This window comes from Saimiri boliviensis, chromosome 1 (assembly GCF_048565385.1).
Source record: "Saimiri boliviensis isolate mSaiBol1 chromosome 1, mSaiBol1.pri, whole genome shotgun sequence".
NCBI lineage: Eukaryota > Metazoa > Chordata > Mammalia > Primates > Cebidae > Saimiri > Saimiri boliviensis.
Window position 1 is genome coordinate 182,549,650 of NC_133449.1, and position 25,563 is coordinate 182,575,212.

The following is a 25,563-nucleotide window of genomic DNA, read 5'->3' on the forward strand; positions in this document are numbered from 1 at the left end:
CTAAGGTTGTAAATTGTTCTAGTCTTTCAAGTAAAAATCACCATACAAATGCTATGGTTTATCTAACATATTGTATAATTGGTTTAATGTGCAATTATTATGTCTACATATTTTACCCATTTACTGTACGTTTTCATTTCTAGATTAAATTCAAACCCTACAGCCATAAGTTAGCTTTGCTAAATTTTTTTTTTTTTCAGACAGAGAACCTATGAGCTTTTAATAAATTAATTGAAGATTAAGCCCATTTGCATTCCGGACAGGAACGAGGTGACGTGACCATGTTCTGGTTCTTGTTACTGTGCAGCCAATAACTCCAGAACCTTTTTGGAGAAGGTCAGTGGAAGCAGATGATCTACATGAATAGTTGCAAATTAAGGGGTATGAGAAGAACCTGTCCACAGCCTACTTTTATGAAGAAAGTTATATGGGAATACAATATTGCCAATTGTCAATGGCTGCTTTTGCACTACAGAAACAGAACTGAGTAATTATTGCAGACAACATATGGCCTGCACAGACTAAAATATTTACTATCTGGCCACTTATAGAAAAAGTTTATCAATCTGTACTGTAGATGCCTAGTTAGAAATGGTACACTCTCAGCTTGCTCATTTTCTCTTATTCTCTGTCCCTTAAGGTTTACGACATGTCATTGTAGAAGCACATTATTGTCTACTTGAATTTTTTTTTAAATTCCTGGAAAATTACCTGTGAAAGATAATTTTTAAAAGAAATTTTTTCCTTTAACATTTTCTTTTTGTTGTTTTTATAGTGCAGCAAACAACAACGAAAAAGTCTCTTACCAGAATGTAACTCTAACAAAAATATTTGTCTAACTTTGGCATCATACCAAGGAAAGACCTAAGATGCACAAATAACGTTTTCTTGAGAAATGTTCATTTGTACTGCCATCGCAGCGTAACAACAAAAACCCGTATCAATGCAGGGTTTGATTGCATTGTGTAACATAAATTTATTTGTGCTGTACATTAGCAAGCTTCCAGAGAAAATATAAAATGCAAATACATACAAGGATGAGTCTCAAAATCAGAATCCGTCCAATAATGGAGAAGATATTATGAATTTTGAATGTGCTAAAAATTAATTTTAGAAGTTTATATTGTTTATATTTTAAACTAAAATTATCATTAAAGCAAACAGGAAAGAAACTGAATTATTGGAATTATTATTACTGCTATGTATATTACATAAGGGAGTAGTGAAAGGTGTTTAACCAAATTCTAATTGTTACCTGGTTTTCTATGTTGGACCTAAAGTCCAGTGTTTTACTACTGGTGGTAGTTTCTGATATCAGTAGATTTACAATATAGAAAAGCAAAACCAATCCAAAATTGATATAGCTTTTCCTTTAACATTGGGCACTAATGGCTCAGTGGTTTTGTTTCTTCAGCAATTACATATTCATTCAATATTACTGCATCTGGTGTGTGTCAATATGTAAAATTTTGTTGATAAAAATGATATAAATGACCAAACTGTATAGATTAACTCAATGATGAACTGTAAAACTTTTTCCCAATATATATTCCAGATATTTATTATTTGGAAATGATCAACTAATAGTGAAATCACAGTTGATTCTCAGTAATTCTATCAGTCAGGTGAGGTATTTAATATGTCTGGGTCTCAAATACCATGCTTTTCAAAAAATATTTGATTATCACCATAAAATCAATACTCTGGTCTTTGTAATGTTAGGTATGAACAGGTAATTAAACCACAGTTCTTTTTATGTATTAATTCAATATAATGATTAAACAATTTAACATGTCTGGGCCTTATCTAGTTAATAGCTGAAACTAGAATACCAATATCTAATTAATAAGAATTTGTGTAGTTTAAAAAATAATCAATTGTTCTTAGTACATGATATTAAAAAAACAACAAAGTCATTGTTATCATGATTATCAATGATGAGAAATTATGAAAATTGATGGTTGCCATTCTGACATGAGATGGTATCTCAATGTGGTTTTGACTTGCATATCTCTAATAACCAGTGATGATGAGCATTTTTTCATATGTTTGTTGGCCTCATAAGTGTCTTCTTTTGTAAAGTATCTGTTCATATCCTTTGAGAAAGATGCTAGAGAATGCTAAGAAAGAGCAATTCAAATTTTCCAAATTAGAATAAGGAAGATAAGTTTCTTTGATTAGACAAATATATATTTTCACCATAGTTCTTTCTTGACTTTTACAATTGAGTCTGGAGGATAAAAAATGTCACTGTCTTGGCCTCCCTTGTGTGTAAAGGTTGCCAATTGATACATTTCCCAATGGAGAAAACCAGAAGCATGCTGCCTTTATCTTTACTTGCTTTTTTCTTTCTTTTTTTTTTCTTTCTCTTTTTTTATTGCATTTTAGGTTTTGGGGTACATTAGAAGAACATGCAAGATAGTTGCGTAGGTACACAAATGGCAGTGTGATTTGCTGCCTTCCTCCCCTTCACCTATATCTGGCATTTCTCCCCATGTCATCTCTCCCCAACTCCCCTCCCCGCACTGTCCCTTCCCTATTTCCCCCCAACAGACTCCAGTGTGTAGTGCTCCCCTCCCTGTGTCCATGTGTTCTCACTGTTCAACACCCACCTATGAGTGAGAACATGCGGTGTCTGATTTTCTGCTCTTGTGTCAGTTTGCTGAGAATGATAGTTTCCAGGTTCATCCATGTCCCTACAAAGGACACAAATTCCTTGTTTTTTATGGCTGCATAATATTCCATGGTGTATACGTGCCACATTTTCCCTGTCCAGTCTATCATCAATGGGCATTTGGGGTGGTTCCAAGTCTTTGCTATTGTAAACAGTGCTGCAATGAACATTCATGTGCATGTGTCCTTATAGCAGAACGATTTATAATCCTTTGGATATATACCCAGTAATGGGATTGCTGGGTCAAATGGGATTTCTATTTCTAGGTCCTTAAGGAATCGCCATACTGTCTTCCACAATGGTTGAACTAATTTACACTCCCACCAACAGTGTAAAAGTGTTCCTATTTCTCCACATCCTCTCCAGCATTGGATGTCTCCAGATTTTTTAATAATCACCATTCTAACTGGCATGAGATGGTATCTCAATGTAGTTTTGATTTGCATTTCTCTAACGACCAGTGATGATGAGCATTTTTTCATGTGTTTGTTGGCCTCATGTATGTCTTCTTTTGTAAAGTGTCTGTTCATATACTTTGCCCACTTTTGAATGGCTTGTTTTTTTCTTGTAGATGTTTTAGTTCTTTGTAAATGCAGGTTATCAGCCCCTTGTCAGATGGCTAGACTGCAAAAATTTTTTTCCCATTCTGTTGGTTGCTGATTCACTCTAATGACTGTTTCTTTTGCCGTGCAGAAGCTGTGGAGTTTGATTAGGTCCCATTTGTCTATTTTGGCTTTTGTTGCCAATGTTTTTGGTGTTTTGTTCATGAAGTCCTTGCCTATGCCTATGTCCTGAATGCTTTTGCCTAGATTTTCTTCTAGGGTATTTATGGTGTTAGGTCTTATGTTTAAGTCTTTAATCCATCTGGAGTTAATTTTAGTGTAAGGTGTCAGGAAGGGGTCCAGTTTCCGTTTTCTGCACGTGGCTAGCCAGTTTTCCCAACACCATTTATTAAACAGGGAATCCTTTCCCCATTGCTTGTTTTGTCAGGTTTGTCAAAGATCAGATGGTTGCAGATATGTTGTGTTGCCTCCAAGGCCTCTGTTCTGTTCCATTCATCTATAGCTCTGTTTTGGTACCAGTGCCATGCTGTTTTAATTACTGTAGCCTTGTAGTACAGTTTGAAGTCCGGTAGTGTGATGCCTCCCGCTTTGTTCTTCTTGCTTAGAATTGACTTGGCTATGTGAGCTCTCTTTTGGTTCCATATGAAGTTTAAGGTGTTTTTTTCCAGTTCTGTGAAGAAGGTCATTGGTAGCTTGATGGGGATAGCATTGAATCTGTAAATTACTTTGGGCACTAGGGCCATTTTCACGATATTGATTCTTCCTAACCATGAACATGGAATGTTTCTCCATCTGTTTGTGTCCTCTCTTATTTCGTTGAGCAGTGGCTTTTAGTTCTCCTTGAAGAGGTCCTTGATGTTCCTTGTTAGTTGTATTCCTAGGTATTTTATTCTCTTTGTAGCTATTGTGAATGGCAGTTCGTTCTTGATTTGGCTCTCTTTAAGTCTGTTACTGGTGTATAAGAATGCTTGTGATTTTTGCACATTGATTTTGTATCCTGAGACTTTGCTGAAGTTGCTTATCAATTTCAGGAGATTTTGGGCCGAGACAATGGGGTCTTCTAGATATAGAATCATGTCGTCTGCAAATAGAGATAATTTGACTTTCCTTTCCTATCTGAATACCCTTTATTTCTTTTTCTTGCCTGATTGCTCTGGCTACAACTTCCAGTAGTATATTGAATAGGAGTGGTGAGAGACGGCATCCTTGTCTAGTGCCAGATTTCAAAGGGAATGCTTCCAGTTTTTGCCCATTCACTATGATATTGGCTGTTGGTTTGTCGTAAATAGCTTTTATTATTTTGAGATACATTCTGTCAATACGTAGTTTATTAAGAGTTTTTAGCATAAAGGGCTGTTGTATTTTGTCAAAGGCCTTCTCTGCATCAATTGAGATAATCATGTGGTTTTTGTCTTTGGTTCTGTTTTTGTGGTGAATTACGTTTATAGCCTTGCATATATTGAACCGGCTTTGCATCCCTGGGATGAAGCCTACTTGACCATGGTGGATAAGCTTTTTGATGTGCTGTTGCCATCGGTTTGCCAGTATTTTATTGAAGATTTTTGCATCTATGTTCGTCATGATTAAAATTATTATTTTTTAAGACTTTCTTCTCTCTGCAGTGTCAGAGCCATGATTTCCATGATGATATTTTGATATGCAGAAGAGGGAGAAAGAATCTCTCCTGAACGCATTTCTTGTAATAGGCTGAGAGAGTTTTATGTTTTTCTAACTTGCCAGGTCTTTGGGTTTCTGTCAGGTCCCACAAAACCGGATACAGAAGAATTCTAATCAAGGAGGTTCAAACAAAACTCCAACAGCAGCCTACAGAATGCCAGCAGGGCCCTGCCTCTAGATTCTTAGGCCTAGACCAAGGTAGCAAGAAGCTGGTTGGTACACTGCTATCTCCATGGTTCTTAACTTAACATTAAAATTTTCTTTTTTTTGAGACAGAGTTTTGCTCTTGTTGCCCAGGCTGGAGTGCAATGGCATGGTAGTATTAAAATTTTCTGTGGCGATTTCATAAGGATCTAGAAATGGAACTACCATTTGACCCACCAATCCCATTACTGGGTATATACCCAAAGGATTATAAATTGATCTGTTATAAAGACACATGCACATGTACATTCATTGTGGCATTTTTTTTCCAATAGCAAAGACTTGGAACCAACTCAAATGCCCATCAAAGATAGACTGGATAAAGAAAATGTGGCACATATACACCATGGAATACTATGCAGTCATAAAAAAGGATGATGCATGGACATGGATGAATCTGGAAACCATTATTCTCAGCAAACTGACACAAGAACCTTGCATCACTGGGATGAAGCCTACTTGATCATGGTGGATAAGCTTTTTGATGTGCTGTTGCAATCGGCTTGCCAGTATTTTATTGAAGATTTTTGCATCTATGTTCATCATGGATATTGGCCTGAAGTTTTCTTTTCTTGTTGAGTCTCTGCTGGGTTTTGGTGTCAGAATGATGTTTGTCTCATAAAATGATATGGGAAGGATTCCCTCTTTTTGGATTATTTGGAATAGTTTCAGAAGGAATGGTACCAGCTCCTCTTTGTATGTCTGGTAGAATTCAGCTGTGAACCCATCTGGACCTGGGCTTTTTTTGGGTGGTAGGCTCTTAATTGCTGCCTCAACTTCAGACCTTTTTATTGGTCTATTCAGGGTTTCAACTTCTTCCTGGTTTAGGCTTGGGAGGAGGCAAGTGTCCAGGAATTTATCCATTTCTTCCAGGTTTACTAGTTTATGTGCATAGAGTTGTTTGTAATAATCTCTGATGATGATTTGCATTTCTGTGGATTCTGTAGTGATATCCCCCTTATCGTTTTTAATTACATCACTTTGGCTATTCTCTTTTCTTTTTTATTAATCTGGCTTGTTGTCTGTCTATTTTGTTGATCTTTTCAAAAAACCAGCTCCTGGATTTATTGATTTTTTGAAGGGTTTTTTTTTTTTTTTTTTTTTTTTTTTTGTCTCTATCTCCTTCAGTTCTCCTCTGATCTTAGTTATTTCTTGTCTTCTGCTAGGTTTTGAGTTTTTTTATCTTACTCCTCTAGCTCCTTCAATTTTGATGCTAGGGTTTCAATTTTAGATCTTTCCTTCCTTTTCATGTGGACACTTATTGCTATATATTTTCCTCTAGAGACTGCTTTAAATGTGTCCCAGAGATTCTGGTATGTTGTGTCTTCGTTCCTGTTGGATTCGAAGAACATCTTTATTTCTGCCTTCATTTCATTGTTTATCCAGTCAACATTCAAGAGCAAGTTGTTCAGTTTCCATGAAGCTGTGCAGTTCTGAGTTAGTTTCTGCATTCTGAGTTCTAACTTGATTGCACTGTGGTCTGAGAGACTGTTTGTTATGATTTCTGTTCTTTTGCACTTGCTGAGGAGTGATTTATTTCCAATTATGTGGTCAATTTTAGAGTAGGTGTGATGTGGTGCTGAGAAGAATATATATTCTGTGGATTTGGGGTAGAGAGTTCTGTAGATGTCTATTAGATTTGCTTATTCCAGGTCTGAGTTCAGGTCCTGGATATCCTTGCTAATTTTCTGTCTTGTTGATCTAATATTGATAATAGGGTGTTAAAGTCTCTCACTATTATTGTACGGGATGTCTATTAGATTTGCTTGTTCCAGGTCTGAGTTCAGGTCCTTGATATCCTTGTTAATTTTCTGTCTTGTTGATCTAATATTGGTAATAGGGTGTTAAAGTCTCTCACTATTACTAAGTCTCTTTTTAAGTCATTAAGAACTTGCCTTATGTATCTGGGTGCTCCTGTATTGGGTGCGTATATATTTAGGATCGTTAGCTCTTCTTGTTACATTGATCCTTTTACCATTATGTAATGTCCTTCTTTGTCTCTTTTGATTTTTGTTGCTTTAAAGTCTATTTTATCAGAGACGAGAATTGCAACTCCTGCTTTTTTCTTTTTGCTCTCCATTTGCTTGGTAAATCTTCCTCCATCCGTTTATTTTGAGCCTTTGTGTATCCCTGCATGTGAGATGGGTTTCCTGGATACAGCACACCGATGGGTTTTGGCTTTTTATCTAATTTGCCAGTCTGTGTCTTTTGATTGGGGCATTTAGTCCATTTACACTAGGGTTAATATTGTTATGTGTGAGTTTGATCCTGCCATTTTGATGCTAGCTGGCTGTTTTGCACATCAGTTGATGCAGATTCTTGATTGTGTTGATGCTCTTTACCACTTGGTATGTTTTTGGAGTGGCTGGTACTGGTTGTTCCTTTCTATGTGTAGAGCCTCTTTCAGGAGCTCTTGTAAAGCAGGCCTGGTGGTGATAAAATCTCTGAGTACTTGCTTATTCACAAAGGGTTTTATTTTTCCTTCACTTATGAAGCTTAGTTTGGCTGGATATGAGACTCTGGGTTGAAAGTTCTTTTCTTTAAGGATGTTCAATATTGGCCCCCACTCTCTTCTGGTTTGTAGGGTTTCTGTCAAGAGATCTGCTGTGAGTCTGATGGGCTTCCCTTTGTGGGTAACCTGACCTTTCTCTCTGGCTGCCCTTAGCATTTTCTCATATAATTTAATTCATATTATATATGATGCACTACATTTAGACAGAATGTAACTACTCCCTAGTAGCCCCTCACATAGAAAAGTGGTTTTGTGGTATGTGAGTGTGCATATGTGTAAAAGAAAAGAGCTTCATATTCCATTTAAATAAAGTACTAAATACAACTCAAAGAGCACGTCAAACTCATGCAGTACTACCTAGTAGAATAAAAAATAATCCAGCGTCAGTGCACATTTATGTTTAATGACTAATTATAATTAATGTAACAGACTTTTCCCCCGAAATATGCTATGCCAGTTACTTCATTCTAATGCTTTACATGCACTAAATGAATGCAAGTAAAGGGTCTATGTACCTGGCTCAGGGGATGTTCTCAACAAATGTAAGCTCTTTTAAACAAAATAACAGAATGTCATATATGAAAACGCATTTCTCCTTAAACACAAATACAGTTGATCATATTATTTTTGTGGATTCTACATAATTACAAATTTGACTACACACTGAAATTTATTTATAAACTCAAAATTGGACATGCACAGAGCTATGAGAAATTTGAGTTGTCTGATGCACATACTCCCAGCTGAGGTTGAACAAGGCAGTACCCTGCCTTCTTCTTTCAGCTGACATAATGTAAACAGGTATCATTTTTGGGGGTCTATTTAGCATCTTTTTGCATCTTTGTGTTTGTTGATGTTATCTGTTGTTTTCAAATGGCCCCCAAGTGTAGAGCTAGACTGCTGTCTAGTGTTCCTAAGCACAAGATGACTATGATGTACCTCACTAAGAAAATATGAGTGTGTTAAGTAAGCTGCATTCAAGAATGAGTTATAGTTACAGTACTGCTAACTGTGAGAATTCAATAGTAATGAATCAAAAATATCTGCATATATGTATGTGTATAAAAATATATTTAAACAGAAAGAGACATAAAACAAAGTTATGTATTGAAAGGATGGCAAAAATGTGACCAGAGGCCACAGGGGCTCTAATCATATCTCCCCTGGGAGCAATGGCTCAGTATTTACAAATTCAATATCTGTAGCAACCTTACAGAACATAATTATGTTGAAAAATAAGAACTGTCTGTCTTGCAAGTAAGATTTCTTGATGGATTAGAAGTGGGTAATGAGAGAAGTCAGAGCTGACTCCAAGGTTTCTTGCCTGAGAAAATGGAAAGACAGAACTGCTATTAAGTTGGAGAAGGCTAGAGGGAACAGGTGTGGGGGAAAAAAGTTTAGATCTAGACATACTAATTTTGAGATATTCAAGTAAAGCTGTCAAAAACGCAACTTTTCTTCTTTTTTTGAGACAGAATCTTGCTTTATTGCCCAGGCTGGAGTGCAGTGGTGCAATCTTGGCCCACTACAACCTCAGTGGAGCGCTGTAGGTGAAAGCCTAACTGAGGTAGATTTAAGAGAATGTGAAAAGGATTCAGGAGAAATGCTCACAACTCTTTGGAGTTTGGCTTCAAAAGGAAGCAAACAGGTCGTAAGTTATAGAAGAAGGGAGGTCAAAGAATTTGTCGAGGTTTCTTTTTTTTTTTTTTTCAAGGTGGGAAAGATGTTTGCCAATGAACTGTTCATTTATTTTTGCATGTGTGTAAAAGAAAAGAGCTTCATATTCTATTTAGATTTAGACATAAGCCTAGATCTAGACATATTAATTTTGAAATATTCAAGTAAAAGTTGCCTTTTTGGCCAGGCTTGGTGGCTCATGTCTGTAATCCCAGCACTTTGGGAGGCTGTGGCAGGTGGATTACCTGAGGTCAGGACTGTATGTTGGTAACAATACAAAGAGAAAAATAAAGTATGAAAGAGAGAATGGAATTCTTGGAACTTACACATTTTTAAGCATTATTAACAGTGATAATAAAAAGCTTATGGGATTCAAGGGTTAGTATCATCTCAGTAATTGGTTTGAATGTTAACGCTGGATTAAGGAGATCTCATTTAGGACTTTTAGGACTAACTTCCCTCTTTTTGTGCCCTCTCAATGTTTCTTTCCCTCCCACAATAATCAAAACTTACTTTAGATATTTTTTAAACTAAAACTCCACTATACCTTCATAATACTACAGGGTTGTCTACTAAAAGCAAAGTTCACTGTTATTTCAGTATGTAAAAGCCTATTAGCTCCATAGAGACAGCAGATTATCAGAATTATAAAAAAATTAAATGGTAGTTTCCATGTCCTGAAAATGGTGTTCTATTACTCACTTTTAATCCAGCTGCATAGCCCACCGGTTGTGGGGCAATATTGGACTGTCCAGCTTCCCCTACAACCACAGCTAAGCCAAAGACCTCCTGGAAGGCATCTCGGACAGCAGCAACTTTTACTTCTTTATTTGAGGTAACTACAATATCCAATTCTCCTCCAGATTCTATAAAGACCAAGGGAAAATTTAAATTTCATATGAAATTTTTGTAATTACTACCATATCAGGTGCTAACATTTAATTTATATAATTATTACCAGTTTCATAAAACCATGCAAGATCATTACCTTTTTCATATGGTTGAGAAAACTGAGGCCAACAAAGTTTTGCCCAACACAACCTATCTATTCAGTACTAATGTCAGGACTCAGAGTATACCAAATGTGTAACCGACTCAGCACTAATGTCAGGACTCATGTGTAACTACTCAGCACTAGTGTCAGGACTCAGAATATACCAAATGTGGAAATTACATATCTGGCTTTTGAAGATTCACAAGAAATTACATATCTGGCTTGCGCATGTAATGTCAGTTTTGAGTCCTGACATTACTGCTACATAGATATGTAGATTTACGGAAAATTAAAGACTTATTGATAGTAATTTGTCAAAGAGTTGCATTGAAGTTATGCACTGAACAAGGACTTCCATGAAATATACTTTTTACCTAGAAAATAGTTTAAATTTGGGGTCATCAAGCTTTTCATTAATCATCCCCATGATGTTTTGAGCATATACCACCAGTAGATATTTATCAATTATACGTGTACTACTGCCCAAATATAAATATGCAAGCGTATATGAAACTGAAGTAACATATAAAACTTGAAATCTAAAATATTAAGAATATAAATAAAAATATTTTCAAATATTAATTTTTCAATTACTTAAAAAAACCTATGCACTACTATTTCTAGACAGAACAATTTGACCAAATGTTTCCTTATTCTTAAAAATCTTAACCTAACGTTTCTGTGATATAACGAATTCAAAGTCCTGGTTCTAAACACAGCACATTTTGATATTTGGCATTAATAGTTATCATTGGCAAAATAGATTTTTCATGAAAATTATCTGCAATGTAAAACATTTTGCCTTGGAAACAAGGCTGTTTTTCCCTGACAAATAGCATATGGAACAGTGAAATATATTTTCAAGTACTTGGGCTTTTAAAATCATGGATCCTTTTTTCCTGACTGTTTCAAAGATCACATCTTTACTGGAAATTTCAGAAGTTACTAGAACATAAAAGCAATGGATCACAAAGAAGAGAAGAAGAATATATATTTTTGTACACTTTTTTCCTCCACATGGGACACAACTCTTGATCTTAGCTAAGTACTGCTCTATTAAGCTTTTCAAATGGCTTTTCAGCTGTGATGAGTAGTCTTGCCTTTAATGATAATAAAAGGAGACCTAATTAAAAGACTGGAGACAGTCAAACTGTGTTAAAATCCATTTCTAATATTTTTTGAGCTTTCTTGACATATTTGAAATTGTTACATCAAGTGATTTCTACAATATTTGTGTAAAAATACCTTAAGATTGAGTTTTGTTTAGATCAAAATGGTGATGCTTTGCTGTCAGTAAAGGTGTCAGTTTTTTCAAATTCAGTTTTATTATTTTTAAAGCTGATTAAGTTATAACATTTGCTAAAAACAGAAATTCCATTTTGATACCTTTCTATTTTCCCCTTTGGTGTTACACCTTTTTATTGATGTCATGAAGACTAGTGGCCTGAGAAACTCCCTTGAGTATGAGCTCTGCCTTTATCATTTAGTAGCTTCTTTACCTTGGGGAAGTCACTGAGTTTGTTTTATGTAGAAAAATACCTGCCATCCAGCCTGGTCAACATGGAGAAACCCCATCTCTACAAAATACAAAACATCTGCCATCCAGCCAGCCTGGCCAACATGGAGAAACTCCATCTCTAAAAAAATACAAAAATGAGAGGGGCATGGTGGCAAATGCCTGTAGTCCCAGCTAGTCAGAACGCTGAAGCAGGAGAATCGCCTGAAAGCAGGAGGCAGAGGTTGCAGTGAGCTGAGATCATGCCACTGCACTGCAGTTGGAGCAACAGAGTGAGACCCTGTCGGGAGAGGAGGGGAAGAAAGGGGAGGGCGGGGAAGGGAAAGAAGGGGAGGGAAAGGAGGGGAGGGGAGAAGAGGGGAGGGGAGGGGAACCTGCTATTGCATAAGGTTTGCTGTAAGGATTAAATAAGGTAATTGCTTTCACAGTCTAACATAGTACAGCCATTAAAACAGCAAAAGCTCCAAAAATATTAATTCCTTTTTTCCTTCATTCAAAATATGTACTAGCAAAGAAAAAAAATATAAGGCAGAGTCCAATTTTGAATGCTTTGGACAGTTACAAACACAAACAACAACTCAGTTGATTCAACACTTGATTCAATTTTCTACTACAAGGGAAGAAAAGTGGCTAAGTGTAAAAAAACTGAACATGAGTACAATAGAGTTCCACCAAGCTGTATGATCTAGAGTGACAACTTATATCCCTCCGAAACTAGGTTCCTCATCCTTGAGGAAAATATCTACCTTGCAGTGCTCTTATGAGAAAAGGTCTGGCAAAAGCATTCAATAAAGACACTTAACCATTGCCAGGCTTTCTCCTTTGACATTTACTAGACAGTAAACAACCAACACAGTCAAGACTGTGAAAGCTGTTGGCTGTTTATTGACACTGAAATTTCTGTTCAGGTACCTGCTGCACAATTTTGACTTAAAAATTATTTTTTACAGAAATACTAATAATTGGTCATGGAGCTTCGTGATATTTTTTCACATTTTGGATATGTAAATAAAAATTAAACAGCAGACAGTATCCACTGTCCAGATGATTTTGGATGATGAGTGTTAAGAGGTGGTTAAAAATAGCTTTCCAATGCACCCAATCATCAGATATTATTAATTAGATTTGCTCCCTTCAAAAATATTCCTCAGTTAAGCATAAACACATTTAAATAGGTAACTAGAGAAATATTAAAAAAAAAAAACAAGTATGAAACAAGCACCACTTCAACTATCAGCAGTGAATAAAGTAAAATTCATATAAAGCAATGCTAACCTATAATTAAAATTAAAATCAACAAACACACTAGTAATTTATGGTTTTAACTCCTTCTAACTTCATTCTGTAGAATTTTCAAAATTTAATGACTTTTTAAAAAGATGATTTAGTAACACCGAAAACTAAGACTGACAATCAAATTAATTCAAGAATATAATTGGAATTTCCAATGATTACACAATCAGTGGAAACGAACAGAGAATTACAATTAGTGGCTGAAATGGATACATACTTTAAAAAAATATGGCAAAGACTGGTCTAACTTATGTACATACTGATATAGGGAGCCATGCCAGGGTCCAGCGTTGTAATCATGCTTTCTACTGAATGTTTTGTCTTATCAAGCACAGACTTCACCATAGGATTCCCAGCCACACCCTGCATAAAACAAATTAATATATAAGTATTCACTCTAAGTGAGGAACACCATATCTTCACGATTGTGAAGGAAATTTTTTAAAAACTTTCCAACATATTCCAAACCAATACTTCTGTAAGATATATAAGATCAAGACAATATCAAATTGCTATTAAGTTTCTAAATGATACTCTCAATTTTTCTTCCTGACTCACAGCAGTGTGCAGACCAGCAGCAATCTACAGGCCACACTTTGAGTGGCATGGGTATGTGAATGATGCTATTCTATATATACTATATATATATATATATATATATATATATATATATATATGTGTGTGTGTGTGTATATATATATACATATATTTATTTCATATAATTTTATTTTTATTTACTTATGTAAAAGATTAGGCAAAACTTGTCCCATAAGGTCTCAAATAAAGGTCCCCATCAGGTGTCTGTGTTAAGTCCATACTTGCTCCCTAATAAAAAAAATAAACAAAGAGTAAAAACACCTCTCATCTGAGGGCAGAACAGTTACTTATTACCTTAACATATAACATTTTGCTATGTTCTGCTAGTGTCTTCTTTTTCTGACTTCCTGTTTCTCATTTTGTACATTCCCAAATTCTCCATTTACAGTCAGATCTATTCCTCTGGATTTTTAGAGCTGTACTACTAGGCAGAATGAACCAAGTCTTAAGTATTCCTTCTTGTACAATACTTCTCAGAGGGTAAACGACACTCCAGGGAGTAATGCCTCCTGAGATGGCATCTGACAAACCTGCCATGATTCCCCCTCTTCCAATCTTCCATTTAATAAACTAAGGTGATTCAAGAAAAGAAGAGTTCATAAAATTGAAATTTAAGACTGCAAATCAACCGTATGCTGAAATATGCTACAATATCATGTGTTACTACTATTTACATGACTTGTAGAGTTGAACTGGGTATTATGATTCATGACAGACACACTGACACATGCTCTTAAGGGACAAAATGTTGTAGTCTGTATGCAAAGAAAACTTTTTTAAAGTACAGATCGGTATTAAAAAAAAAAAACAAGCTTAGAAAAATGCCACATTCCTGAAACACGAAGCTCAAATATTATAAATCAATTAATCGTCTACTGATTTTTAAATGTTTAATATAATAATAAATTACAATTAAAAATAAAACTGCAAACAAACCCTTAGCAGAATATTGGAACTTGGCAGAATAATTTCAAAACTCATTGGAAAAAAAATTGGGAAAGATGAGTAAAGAAAAATTTAGAAGAAAAAAAGAAATCAACCAGCTTACACAATTTATAGAACTAAATACTGATACGCCTTTATAAATGCATACTTGAACTGTCCTTTCTGTCTTTGTGAATGTTCAAAACACAAAGTTAAAGTAATTAAAACAATGTGCTCTACTACAAGAACAGGCAAACAACAGTGCAGTAGAATAGAGGCTAGAAACTGATTTTAACACACAATTTCCTAAAGAAGATAAAGGGGTCACACTAAATCAATGGTGATATGATATTGTAAGACTCTATTGAGCAGCTGGAAGAAAGTTAAGTTTGAGCTCTACCTTATATATTATATAGTAAAGAAATCTCAACTATATTAAACTGCTAAGTGTCTAAAAAATTAAACATCAAAGGAACTAGAAAAATCATAGGAAAACATTTATCCTAGTATCATAGTGGAAAAAGATCTTTTAGCATTAAAAAAAAAATGTAAAGAAAAAGAGATTGATCGAAATGACTCCCGAAATTGAAGAACTTTTCTGTCAAAAAGCTTAATAAAATTAAAATGTAAACTAAAAATTGAGAAAACCACAACATATGAGAGCAGGTAGAAAAGTATTCTTACTGTATTAGGAGCTCTTACAAATTCATTAAGAAAAGAAAATCATCCTAATTTAAAACTAGGCAAAGAACATAACTGGTAATTCACAAAAGAAAACTACAAATGGCTAAAAATCACATGAAAAAATGTTTAAATTCAGTAGCAAAGAAAAGCAAGTTAAAATGTGGTATTACTTTTTGCCTCTCAAATCAGAAAATATCCTAGTCCAAATTACCAACCACTGACAGCAAGTGAAAAATGCTATACCAGTGTATTTTGGTATGAACTTCCTAGAATAGAATATGCATCAATATTTTCAAAGTTCACTCAGATGTTCACCAGGAATTAATTCAGATGAAAGAAAGATGTCCATATGTCCATAAAGATTTACATATAAGAGTGCTCATCATAGTTTTTGGTTTATTTATTTATTTATTTGTTTATTTTGAGACAGGGTCTCACTGTCACTCAGACTGGAATGCAGTAACATTTTAACAGCTCATGCAGCCTGGACCTCCTGGGCTCTACCAATCCTACCACCTCAGCCTCTGAGTAAATGGGACCTCAGACACACACTTCAATGCCTGGCTTATTTGTTTAAGTTTTTGGTAGAGATTGGGTCTCATTATGTTGCTCAGGCTGGTCTCATGCAGAACTCCTGGGCTCAATCAATTCCCCAGCCTGGGCTTCCCAAAGTATTAAGATTACAGGCATGAGTCACGAAGCCAGACCTAATCATTATGAAGGTGTATTGGTAAGAATTACAATTAGAAAAGATCTCTTGTACAACATGGTGACTATAGTTTTGTTAAGAGCAATATATTATATTCTTGAAATATGATTTTATATTTCAAGATTTTAAGTATTCTTACCACAAAAAATGGTAAACATGCGAAGTACTACATATGTTAATCAGCTCAATTTAGTAATGGCTGATGTGGTTCCAGAATGTATACATGCTTCATATATACATCATGTTGTACATAATATATACAATTCTTGTTAATTAAAATAAATTAGCTAATTTTAAAAAATAATTACAATTAGAAAATGCCAATAGGCAGATTAGCAAAATAAAACACGGGAAATAAATGCAACAGCGTGTATGGTAAAGCAGCTATCAGAAAACCCAAAATACATTTCTGAAAACATATTTTATGGCCAGGAAGATGTTCATAATACATGCTCAGTAGAGACCAGAAAACACAAAATAGTATCCATATGACCTGTCACTACCTCAGTTTGATTTTCAATCAAAGGTACATTTACACAGATATGCACAGGCAAGAGACTAACAGCAGCTACAGAAAACTGCTAATAAAAAAGATTTTTATTTTTCCTTGTGCCATTCTGTATTTTCAAAATTTTCTCTAATGAATATGTATTAGTTTTATAATTAGAAAATTAAACATGATTTTAAAATACCTCTTACCTTAATAAAACCCCATATTCCACTAGCAGATGCTTCATCCTGACCTCTATTAATTCTAGGGTCTTCTTGTTCCTCTGGGAAAGTAATGGCTGATGTGGTTCCAGTTCCCTGGGTCAGAGATGTCAAACTGGCTTGCTGAGTAATAGGAGTTGGCAAAAGACCTAGTCAATGGCAAAATTTTAATATGTATAATTTATTTCATAAACTTTTTCCTATAAAAAGATGACACCAGATATGAAATGAGTACCTCAAACAACTTTAATATTAATACTCAGGCATTTCAAGATTGAGTTATAAACTCAAAGATTAACACAAACATTTATAAAATGCAAATTAAACAGAATTCAAAAGAGAAATTTACTTCCCTTTACATAGGCCTACACCAAGTTTCCTGAAAATGGATGAAAAGCATATATCCGAAAGTTCTTCAGGTTTGTTTTATTTAGCACTTCCATGAACAGCTATAGTTCAGGTCTCTTTAATCCGTAAAATTAACTAAGCACTTGAAGCCCATCACATAAAAGCATGCAAACAATTAGTACACATACTCTATATACTTCATGTTAACTCAAAAAGAAAATTCACATATACGTAGACATGGATATAATACTTGGACTCTGCAATAAGTTTCATTTGTAAAGATAGACAGGGAAAGACAGATAATAAAAACCACAGAGAAGTTGCTTCTTTTCCCTAAAATGAGAAACAACAGGCAGAGGATGACAAAAACGAAGTTTTAATAACTGGTTTGCAACAATTATTCCAGAGAAGCAAAAGAAGCAGATGTAACTGACCTAGGAAAGAAAATGACCCAATATCACAAACTTTTGGCATACATAAGGTTTTATTTGTTTTTGAATTTTTACCTGGCTAAAAAACACTACTCCCTGGACCAGCCAGTACTGATAACTTTTCAGTAAAACTGAGAAAAACTCAGACTTCACCTTGAAATTTCTCTATAAATGCACAAATATGAGGACAAAATTCTGGAATTTTCTGACACCTCATATACTAATCATCTACTAAGTTGCATATCACATAAAAATCATATACCAAATTATACCAGCTTCATTTTAATAATTTAAATGGCAAAAAAACATAAGATAGGTAATCCTGGAAACCAAAGAAATTAATAGAACATTAATGCAGAGAAACTGGGATGCCCACCCACTGCTGAAAAGAAGGTAAAATGGTACACCTGCTTTGGAAAATAGTTTGGTGTAGAATTACCAGGTAAGTCAGCAATTCTATGCCTAGATATATACCCAAGAAAAATGAAAACATGTCCATACAAAAACCTGTAAACAAGTATTTATAGCAGCATTGTCTAAATAGCCAAAAAGTGGAAACAACCCAACATCAACTGATTAACTGAATCAATGAAATGTGGTATACATATTCATACTTTACAGTATCATTCAGCCATGAAAAGGAATGAAGTACTGACAAATGCTACAACATGGATGAACCTTGAAAATATTATTCTAAGTGAAAGGTACCAGTCATGAAAGACCACATATTATATGATTCCATCTATATGAAATGACCAGGATAAGCAAATCCACATACATAGAAAGTAGATTAGTAGTTTCCTAGAGTTATGAGGATTTGGAGGGAAGTAGGGACTGACTGCTAAAAGGTATAGCGTTTCTTTTTTAAAGTGATGAAAAGGTTATGAAATTCTGACAATGGATGCACAATTCTACAAGCAAACTAACTATGGAATTGTATGCTTTAAATTGGGTGAATTGTATAGGACATGAATTATATCTCAACAAAGCTATTACTTTAAGAAAGAATAAAATATTAATAGCCATATATTTCAAAGTATTCGTAAGAGAGAATTACCTGTTCCTGAAGGCGCAGAAAATGATGGCATCAGGGGTGTCTGGGGAGCTCTCCCTGCATGTCCCCTTGTAATGTCATAAGTTGAACCAACAGAAAATCCTGATATAGGAGGACCCGAAGGAGGTGCAGGCAAAAGAGTGTTGGGGGCAGAAGTTGAAGGTGGGAAGTGAGACACAGGAGGATTGCTGAAGGCAGCAGCAGTTGATAGAGGAACAGGAGGTGGCACAGAGGTAACAAGTGGTGGGACAGAAGGAACTGCAGGAGGAGGCACAAAAGGTAATGGCGCTGAAGGACGCACAGGAGGAAGGGGCGGCTGAGGAGTAGAGTATGCGAGTGGCGGCAAGGACTCCATGGAGGATATGTTTGGAGAAGAAAAAGAACTGGTTGCTGCTAGAAAAAAGTGAAGAGGATAAAAGCACAGAATTAGAAATGCTTTTTATTTAGTTTTCAAACTGTCTCACTACTTTCTTTTGGCAAAATTTTTAAATTTACCAGAGCATATCCCAAGAATTATTTTGAAATGTATAATTTAAAATATACAACAAATATAATTGAGTATAAATGGCTTTCAACTCCCATAAGTAAAAGAAGCAGCTATATGAACTTATGGCATTGTTCATTTTTGCTTTTTGGGTTGGTGTGTTTTTAGTAAAATAAAGCTATTTTTCATCTCTAGTCTGAGCATAAAAGCCTATGTCCTGAAGGCTAAGAAAGGTTAATCACCAGAAAGTCATAGAACAGTAGGCTGGGCACAGTGGCTCGTGCCTCAATCCCAGCACTTTGAGAGGCCAAGGCAAGGGGATCACCTGAGGTCAGGAGCTCAAGACCAGCCTGGCCAAAATGGTGAAACTCTGTTTTTACTAAAAATACAAAAATCAGCCAAGCATGGTGGTGCGTTCCTGTAATCGCAGCTACTTGGGAGGCTGTGGCAAGAAAATCACTTGAACCCAGGAGGCAGAGGTTGCAGAGAGACAAGATCGCACCACTGCACTCCAGCCTGGGCGACAAGAGTGGAAGTCCATCTCCGGAGGAAAAAAAAAAAAAAAGAGAGAACAGTAGACAAAGCTAGCACATGCTTTTTAGGATATTTCTGTCATAATATAAGTGATGGTTTACCATAATTATAAACATAAAGAACAAAAGTCTACCTAAAGCAAAACACTAATGCTTTCTTACTTTAAATACAAAAGACTTTCTTTCTATTCTTTAAAGAGGCTGTTTCCATTCATCCTGAAAAAAATAGGTAAGTTTTAATATATACATTCTTTTCTTAATTGTCTCTGAGAAAAGATGATAGTATCTTCACTCTTGTCAAAACACGTTAGACAACTACATGTACCTAATGGAACAGGGGTGGAAGACACAGCAGTAGCAGGCAGTCCTGCAGGATTTGGTGGAGGAGTCCCAGGCGGTGTTGTCTCTATTCCACTCTCTTCCATCATTTTTCTTCAATTATGGTATACTGTAAAAATACAAAAATATAATAAATATTACACAGTAACCAAAAGTATATTTTTAAGATTTTAATAGCAAACAAGAGAGATGTCCACCTTTACTATTTAGAATGTAACTTATTTCCAGATGAGTTTGTCAAAATTTCTAAGAAAGCATCTATGAGAATATTTAATATCAATCTGTAACATTCCCATGTAGATATTTTATAAGTAGGAAATAATTTCATGTTATAATAACAGTATAATTAATTATCCACTACATTTCAAATGTAAATTACTAATTTGATTTCTGCCACATGAATGCATGTTAGAATTAGTTATGTCTGAGCCAGATGTGGTAGCTCATGCCTACAATCCCAGCATTTTGGGAGGCCATGGCGGGAGTAACACTTGAGGCTCAGAGTTGGAGACAAGCCTGGGCAACATAGCAAGATCTCATTTCTAAAAAATAAAAACAAATAAGTAAATATAAATTTCAGTCATTACTAAACTTAAAAATGAGGCTGGGTACCATGGTTCATGCCTATAATCCCAGAACTTTGGGAGGCTGAGGTGGGATGGCTTGAATTCAGAAGTTCAAGGCTGCAGTGAGCTATGACTATACCACTGCACTCCAGCCTGGGTGACAGGGCAAGACCTCATCTCTAAAACTAAACAAAATAAAACATTTAATTAAAGCCCTTCCTCTTCTCTCATAAAGCACTATATACTGGATATCCTTGTTAATTTAAAAAAAAAAAAAAGCTGGCACAGCAGCTGACAACTATAACCCTACACTTTGGGAGATGGAGGCGGGAGGAGCCCTTTGAAACCAAGAGCTTTTTGAGACTAGCCTGGGCAACATTGGAAGACCCCATCTCCACAAAAAAATTAAAAAATTAGCCAGGCAGGGTGACATGTACTTATGGTCCCAGGGACTCAGGAGTGAGGTGGGAGGATCACCTGATCCCAAGAGGCTGAGGCTGCAGTGAGCAGTGAGAATGCCACTGCGCTCCAACCTGGGCAACAAAGCAAGACCTTGTCTCAATAAGATAAAATAAAATAAAATAAAATGTGCTTGACTGGATAAAAGCATTAATTCACAATTTTCCTAGTTCACATTTTAAAGCATATCCAGTCACAGATAAATTATATATCTGAGTTTTTAGAAAAGTTAACTACAGCAAAAATGCCATTAGATAGCAGGGTCCTAATAGACAACAATGGATTACAAAATATGATAAAATTTACTTTAAAATTACAAATTCTCATGCCTATCTCAAGTACAGAACCAACTTCTAAATACGCTATATTTGTTTTGTAATATGTTTATTTATTTAATAAGTATTTAGTGAGGGTCAACTGTCATAATGGCAATACTGAGGTAAATTTGACATGCATAGTGGTGTCTCTGGAAAAAACAATGATTACCGTAAACAAATAGGATACTTACAGTCTAGTAAGGAAACAATCAAATAATAAAACCAACTTACAATGAATGGTACCCTGAACTATGTGCTCTGAGGGTAAGAACACAGTTTTGTTTGACAGGAACAGGATTTTGATTTGGAGGTAAGGAAAGGATTCCCCAAAGAATTCAGATAAACCAAGATCTGAAGGATAAGAACTTAATTACACAAGGGAAAGGCAGAGTCCAGAAAAAGTGAATATATAGCAGGTATACATACCAACTGAGCTGGGGAAAACAGGATACATTCAAGAAAATCCAGGTTAAAAAACTTGGGTATTTAAAGGACAGAATGTCACTGTAAGGCATTCAACTGAGGGTGGCATAACTGTCTTTTGTTTTAACTTTTTTGAAGCAATTTTAGGTTCACGAAAAAGATGCAAAAACAGTAGAGTTCTTGAGTACCCCAAACCTGGCTTCTATCAGTAACACCATCTTACCTAACTATACTACAATGACCAAAACCATGAAACTGACATTGGTACGATACTATTAACTAAACTATAGACCTTATTTGAATTTCATCCATTTTTACATCTATTACGTGTATAATGTACATAGTTTTATGAAGTTTCATCATATGCATCATCTCGTATAACCACCACCTTGATCAGGATATACAACTATTCCATCAATACGAATAAACTTCCTCATGCTGTTCCTTTATCTACCTTCCCATCAACCATAAGCCCTGGCAAACACTGCTCTGTTCTCTATCACTTTCTCATTCCATGAATGTTACATGAATCATACAGCAAGTAACCTTTTGCAGTCGGCTTTTTTTCACTCAGCATAATGTTCCTGAGATTAATCCTAGGTGCTGCATATATCAAGTCGGTTCTTTTACATTGCTGAATAATATTCCATTGTATAAATGTATCAGAGTTTATCCATTTGCCTGTTGAAGGACATTTAGGCTGATTCCAGTTATTAGTGACTCATATTTGTTTTATTAAAAGATGAAAGTATGTAGACTGGGCCACTGGGTAGACAGAGCAAATGCAGAGAGGCCATTAAGGAAGATATAGAAGTAGTTCAAACAGAAGTAAGTAACAACCTAGACTAATGATTTTCATAGTGGGAGGGGATGATTATGCCCCCAATGGGTCACTTGGCAATGTCCAAGACATTTTTGATTGTCACAGCTACAGGGCTGCTACTGGCATAGAGCAGAGACTAGGGATACTACTAAAAATCCTTCAATGCACAGCCTACACACAATAATTAAGTGGCCTCAAATGTTAATAGTGCCAAGGTTGAAAAACTCTGACCTAGACTCAAGTGATGACTGCGGAGATGGAGAAAAGTAAATAGTTCAAGACAAGATTGGGTGGCAAAATTCAGTGACTGACTGGATATGGAGGCAGAAAAGGGAAGCATTACCTGCACAACTGAATAGATGGTGGTACCAAACACAAAGAAAGGAAACATGGCAAAAGGTCAATGTGTTTGATGTTCTTTCTGGGGTAGGTTGTTGGGGGAAATCATAAAATGTTTAGTCTTTGACATGCTAAGTTTAAGCTCCTTAAAACAAATACCTAAGTAGAGACACTGACTTGGTCTGGAGCTTAGCAACTACACAACTGGGGGTGTCATCAGTGTACTAATAGTCTAAGTCATGTTTTGAGAGAGATTATATAAGAGAATACCAAGATAAAAGAGAATATGACTTAAAACCAATTACTGGTTAACATGGAAGACAAGCCTGCAGAGTGTAATAGATGAGCAGAAAGAAAGAAAACCAGAAGGCTGTAGTGTCCAAAAGCCAGTGTTTTGCAGTATGAATGGGCAACAGTATTAAATGCTGCAGAGAAGCCAAACAGGATACTATCTGAGAAGTTCAATGGATTTGCCAAACTGGAGATGAATTTAGGGAGAGCGGTTTTCATGGAAAGAGTGGGGAAAGAAGCCAGTGTGAACTGAATCGAGGAATGGCAGGCGAGACTAATATGCGTGACACTTCCAAAAAGTTTGGCTGTGAACGTAGGAAAGATCTATGGCACTAAGCAGAAGACAGGGATCCAGGGAGGCTGAATTAGGCTAGAGCCTAATCTGATTCCAAAATAAAATTTTATAATTTTATATCACTCAGTACCCATCAAAGGTAGGTAACTTGAGACAGAAATTCCCCTTGGGAGATTTTATCACTCTGCAATCAAGGCTACCTCTTTTCTTCATTTAATTTTTTATTGGTCATTCACCCTTCTACTGCAGATGCTCCCTAATCCTTACAATGACTAGTAGAAGCCCTATTAAAAGAGAATCCCTAACATTAACAAATGTGTCAGCGAAAGAAACTGTACAATGAAAACAATGCCATAACGTGGAATAAATATATCAATTTCTTTGTTTTTAACAGCTTATTATATGAAAATTGGCGTAATGGCAATACTGAGGTAAATTTTACATACATAAACATAGTGCCTTCTAGTAAAAAACCTATTAGGATAAAACAACACAGGCCGGGCGCGGTGGCTCATGCCTGTAATCCCAGCACTTTGTGAGGCCGAGGCGGGCGGATCACGAGGTCAAGAGATCCAGACCATCCTGGCCAACATGGTGAAACCCCGTCTCTACTAAAAATACAAAACATTAGCCCGGCGTGTTGGCCCTCGTCTGTGGTCGCAGCTACTCGGGAGGCTGAGGTGGAAGAATCGCTTGAACCCAAGAGGCGGAGGTTGCAGTGAGCCGATATTGTGCCACTGCACTCCAGCCTGGCGACAGAGCAAGACGCCGTCTCAAAAAACAACAACAACAAAAACCAACACATAAGTGTCAAGAGTTGGTAACGGTTTTAGGACTCAAGTTTTGTCACGAAAAGTAATATTCATGTACCAACATTAAAGAAAAAGTTAAGAAAACAGCTTGGAAAACTGAGTTCTCAGTCTGGTTACACCCTGTTGTTCCAATTTGCTTGTGCCTTGGTTTTTCCATTTAAAAAAAAAAAGTGGATGGCTATTTACAAGGATACAAGACATTGAACAGTGAAGCTTGGTAACTTTTAACGCATTAAGAGCAATTACTGCTGACATACTCGTGCCACAAGACTGCCTCTACTACACTGAGCGCTAGTTAGAGCCTAATGTGATTCCAAAGTAAAATTTTACAAATTTTCACTGAATTAAACAGTGGCTGCACAGGAGAAAGACTGAATGCCCAGATGTGTCACGATCGCAGAAATGTACGTGTCTCTCAAAATAACTACTTCGAATGACAAAAACACTATTGGCTATAAATTCTACCAATCTAGGAAATTTGTTAACCTATAAATTTGCCTGAAGCAGGCCCCAAGACCAAACAAAGAAACAAGAGAACACAAAAACCTTCCGAAGCAGCTCTAAGCACCGACGGGGGAATCTCAGGGAAAATAGCTTTCCTTTCATTGCCTGGCCAGGTGTGATGACTCCCTAGCCTCCTGGGCCTCTCCAGGGCTGGAGCGGACGAAATTCTGTTTCTGGAAACCGCGGCCTTCCCCCAAGGCTCTGCCACGTCTCCAGGCCAGAGAGGGCCGGGCTAAGGTCCGCGGGCGATCGCTGCCAGTCTCTCCTGAGGTCAGCGCACTGGAAGGTGGGGCCAGAGGGCCAGGGCGCTCCTGCCTTGGTCCTTGGACAGAAGCAAAGTGTCGCGGAGCGAGACCCTCAAACCGCACCCACCATGCTATCCCCAGGTGAAACTGCTCGCCTTGCGAGGCGCACTCCTACCTGCTGCACCCTGCACGCCGCCACAGCAGCCCCCGGATCGCGCGACTATGGGCTCAGAAACGACCTCGGCGTCCAGTGGTGCCGGCCGGCCCGCCTACCTTTCAGGGACTGCGTCCCTCGGGGTCTGGTTCTGGCGCCTGCAAGCCCTGCCATGCCACCACCCTCATACACGCGCGTTGCAGCCACCTGGCGCTCACCTGCGGACCTGGAGAGTGCCTGCGTGATCGCTGAGGAGTCGCGGATAGGGAGGTCGGGTCGTAGAAATACCGCTTGGAGAAGACAACGAAGATACACACTAGAGCGCACCTCCACGCGTCCCCGCCTACAAGATGGCCACTGGCGGCGCATGCTCCTGCGGCTGCCACGTCGGCCGCGCGCCGCGCCGCCCCG

At 36.7% G+C, this 25,563-nt stretch overlaps 1 protein-coding gene across 3 annotated transcripts in view; it reads right to left on the minus strand.

Moving 5' to 3' along the window:
* PRRC1 (proline rich coiled-coil 1) overlaps positions 1-25,506 on the minus strand; it is a 39,991-nt gene extending 14,485 nt beyond the window's left edge. Inside the window, exons 1-6 of one of the 3 annotated variants that reach the window (XM_039467537.2) lie at positions 25,371-25,506; positions 19,911-20,033; positions 18,572-18,958; positions 16,724-16,884; positions 13,371-13,473; positions 10,010-10,173 (exon numbers count right to left, since the gene is read on the minus strand). In XM_039467537.2, coding sequence (XP_039323471.1) covers positions 10,010-10,173; positions 13,371-13,473; positions 16,724-16,884; positions 18,572-18,958; positions 19,911-20,013 — 918 coding nt within the window. In that variant the 5' untranslated portion in view covers positions 20,014-20,033; positions 25,371-25,506. Of the gene's footprint in view, positions 1-10,009; positions 10,174-13,370; positions 13,474-16,723; positions 16,885-18,571; positions 18,962-19,910; positions 20,034-24,795; positions 25,078-25,370 lie in introns of those variants that run through there. The other 2 variants (XM_039467533.2, XM_039467534.2) reach the window with 2 other exon arrangements.
* Between the last annotated feature and the right edge of the window lie 57 nt (positions 25,507-25,563).